Source organism: Octopus bimaculoides, chromosome 5, assembly GCF_001194135.2.
Source record: "Octopus bimaculoides isolate UCB-OBI-ISO-001 chromosome 5, ASM119413v2, whole genome shotgun sequence".
Taxonomy (NCBI): domain Eukaryota; kingdom Metazoa; phylum Mollusca; class Cephalopoda; order Octopoda; family Octopodidae; genus Octopus; species Octopus bimaculoides.
In genome coordinates, this window is record NC_068985.1 from 26,293,954 (window position 1) to 26,296,930 (window position 2,977).

Sequence of the window (2,977 nt, forward strand, 5' to 3'; positions counted from 1 at the left end):
ATATATGTGTGTGTGTTTGTGTGTCTGTGTTTGTCTCCCCAACATCGCTTGACAACAATTTCAAGCCTTGTGCCTATAGTAGAAAGCGTTATTATTATTAAATTTTTTTCAACCCTTTCTTTATATTTTCCAGGTATGACTATTAATAAAAACAGTTGTAATAGTTAGTGATCTGTCACTATTCATGACGACTGCTGTATTTAATCTTCATGTTTTTTTTTTAATAGCTTTACATCCATCTTAACCTTGCTGTATACATATGTCTTTTCTAATGTTATTTATCTATTTTTGTGTGCTTTATTTCATGTTTAATTATTCTTTTTATTTTTTTATTTATTTATATAGGAATGCCACAAACCACCTGTTATAGGACAGGATGTAAATGACCCAAGGTTTGTGTGGTATTGTACAAGATGTGTAAAAAGTCTAGAAAAAATGGTGAGTTAATTCATTATATGGGGAAAAGAAAACTCAGAGAATATGTTTAGAGAAAACTTTTGGTCTTTGAAACTTTGTTTTTATTTTGTAAATTAAAAAAAAGATTTTTTACTATATATTGTTTTTCCTTCAATGGCTTTGCTAGAAGAGAAATAGTATTGCCTATGGCTCTTCAGGACCTCTGTGAATGGTGGGAGAGGGGGAGAAATTTTTCTCAGACCAGTAGCTTGGCCTGAATGCTTGCAGCTGGGCAGTGTATTAAGTATACTACCCAGCAGCAGAAACAGTACTTATATACTTCCTCACAATCTCTATGCACCAAAATTTCTTGCAGATGGCTTTGATTGACTCAAACCCCAGGTCAGTTTTTATTGCATAAACCTATGCTTAAAGGCGTTCTAACCATGACCAACTCATTTACCTCTTGTTTTATATTATTTGCTGTATACTTTCTTTTTTAAGATGGTAAATTGTGATATAGGGGAGATTTGGCTGCTGTTATTGTTGGTTGAGCTGGTGTTATTTAGACTTTGATCAGTCTCAATTGAGTAACCTATGGCCACAGCAGTCCAGCCATGACCAAGCAACCAATTATCTTTTTTCCAGACATAGTGTATCTATCACTACAATAGCCACTGTAACCTCCTAATTTTTTAGATGATAAGGTATGATTTGAAGAAGTTTTGGCTGTTATTTCTAGTTGATTGGGTGACCATGTAGAGTATCACTCATGAGTTTGCTTTATTCAGAAGGACATTTGAATGACTGTTGCAAAGTATGAGTTTGTGGACTGTCAATAATATTTCCCAAGCTGAAGTTAACCTCTTTTTTGCCTCATCCTTTACTTCCCCCTCACCAACCCGATTGCTCTCCTTTATTCATTCCACACCATGTCTTTTTGATCTACTTCCTCTATTTCCTTCTACATTCATTTCTGTCACACCTCTCACCCAGTCATTAACATCTTTCCTTATCACATGACCCAGCTACCTCATCCTATATCCTATTAGAACATTCATAATTGCCTCTATTCCCACCATCTTCTGCAAGTCATTGTTTCCCTTTTTCTCAGTATTATTTTGCTTATTCACTGAAGTATTTTCATTTCTGTTCTTTCCAACTTTTTCTGCTATTCCACATACCCATATCTTATTCCCATGAATTATAGCACTTCACACATGCCGTACACAACTTTCCCTTCAATTTCAGCAATGTTTCCATCCTCATTAGCATGTCACTCAGCCACAGTTACCTTCTCCATGCAACATATCTTCTAACCCACAAAATACTTTCACACCATCCATCTACAGCTCCCTCTCTCTATATACATCTTACACTTAAACGTAGCTTCCACAATACTAAATTTTTGATGAACCCATCTAATGCATTTTGCACGCCTGTTTAGTAGTCTGAGATTTGACATCAGGATTTCTTTCCGGATGATTTCTGATCTTAATCTGTCACATTTATTTTCCACTATCAGCACCTTTTTTTTTTACTCCATAGCAGATGTTGTACATTTTGAATACACATCAGTATCTCCAAGCCACATCCTGTGCTTGCCCATTATAGTTGAAACCTTTTGTAACTGGCTGGTCTCTCAGTTCCCTTATACTCCCTGCCTTTGAAAAATATTTTTTTAATTGTTTTACAGGCATTTTTCATGATTATGTAAGTGTGAGAGTTTGCTTGTTAGGGCAATTGCATGTACAGCTAAATACATTTCCTAATGCTAATCTATCAATCATAAAAGAGAAATGAAACCTGTCTTTATTCAGGTCAGCACTGGTCCAACAGGGCCATGACCATTCTAGATGTCCAACCCAATTTTTATTCAAATATTGTGTACCTTGGACTACATTATTCAATATATCTTTCTTATATATTTTTAAAAATGACAGATGCCATTTTTAATTGATCAAATGACCATGCAAATGCTGCTTTCATTAGCTTGAGATTTGGTATTTGGCAAAACATATGGGCACCAGATTGGATCCCCATGACTCAACAGAAATTCTATATCACGTTCAGCAAAATATCATGACACTAGCAAATGAAATAAGATTTGAGGAAATCATAAAAAGTCAAAATGAGCTCATTTCATATAACGAACTATATACAAAGAGATGCTGTGTTGAAAAGGTCAAATAACTTTGAATAAGTTTTTCACTCCTGCAGCATACACTGATGATGGTGGTGGTGGTGGCAGTGGCGTCAGCGTCATCATCTACTTAACAGTGTCTCTCTTTTTTCCAATAAATCTCATTGTGCTGAATATGTACTGTATTACTGTATTGTTAATTGTTATTTATTTCCTAGTATACTTCTCTTCAAAATTTTTTTATTGTCTGAAGCCAGTCTAGTCCAGAGATCCTAGAGTTGCTCATCTGGTGGTTATCTCCCTTGTCAGTATATATATATATATATATATATATATATATATATATATATATCACACACACACTCGCAGACTCTCGCGCACGCACAGATATTCACCTCCCTTTTTCACTCTCCTGTCTTAGAAAGAACTTTTCCCCCA

At 35.1% G+C, this 2,977-nt stretch overlaps 1 protein-coding gene across 2 annotated transcripts in view; it reads left to right on the forward strand.

Moving 5' to 3' along the window:
- LOC106870168 (integrator complex subunit 12) overlaps nt 1-2,977 on the forward strand; it is a 21,261-nt gene that overhangs the window by 14,656 nt on the left and 3,628 nt on the right. For both annotated transcript variants that reach the window (XM_052968236.1, XM_014916166.2), the window contains exon 5: nt 346-438. In XM_052968236.1, the coding sequence (XP_052824196.1) occupies nt 346-438 (93 nt within the window). The remainder of the gene's footprint in view (nt 1-345; nt 439-2,977) is intronic.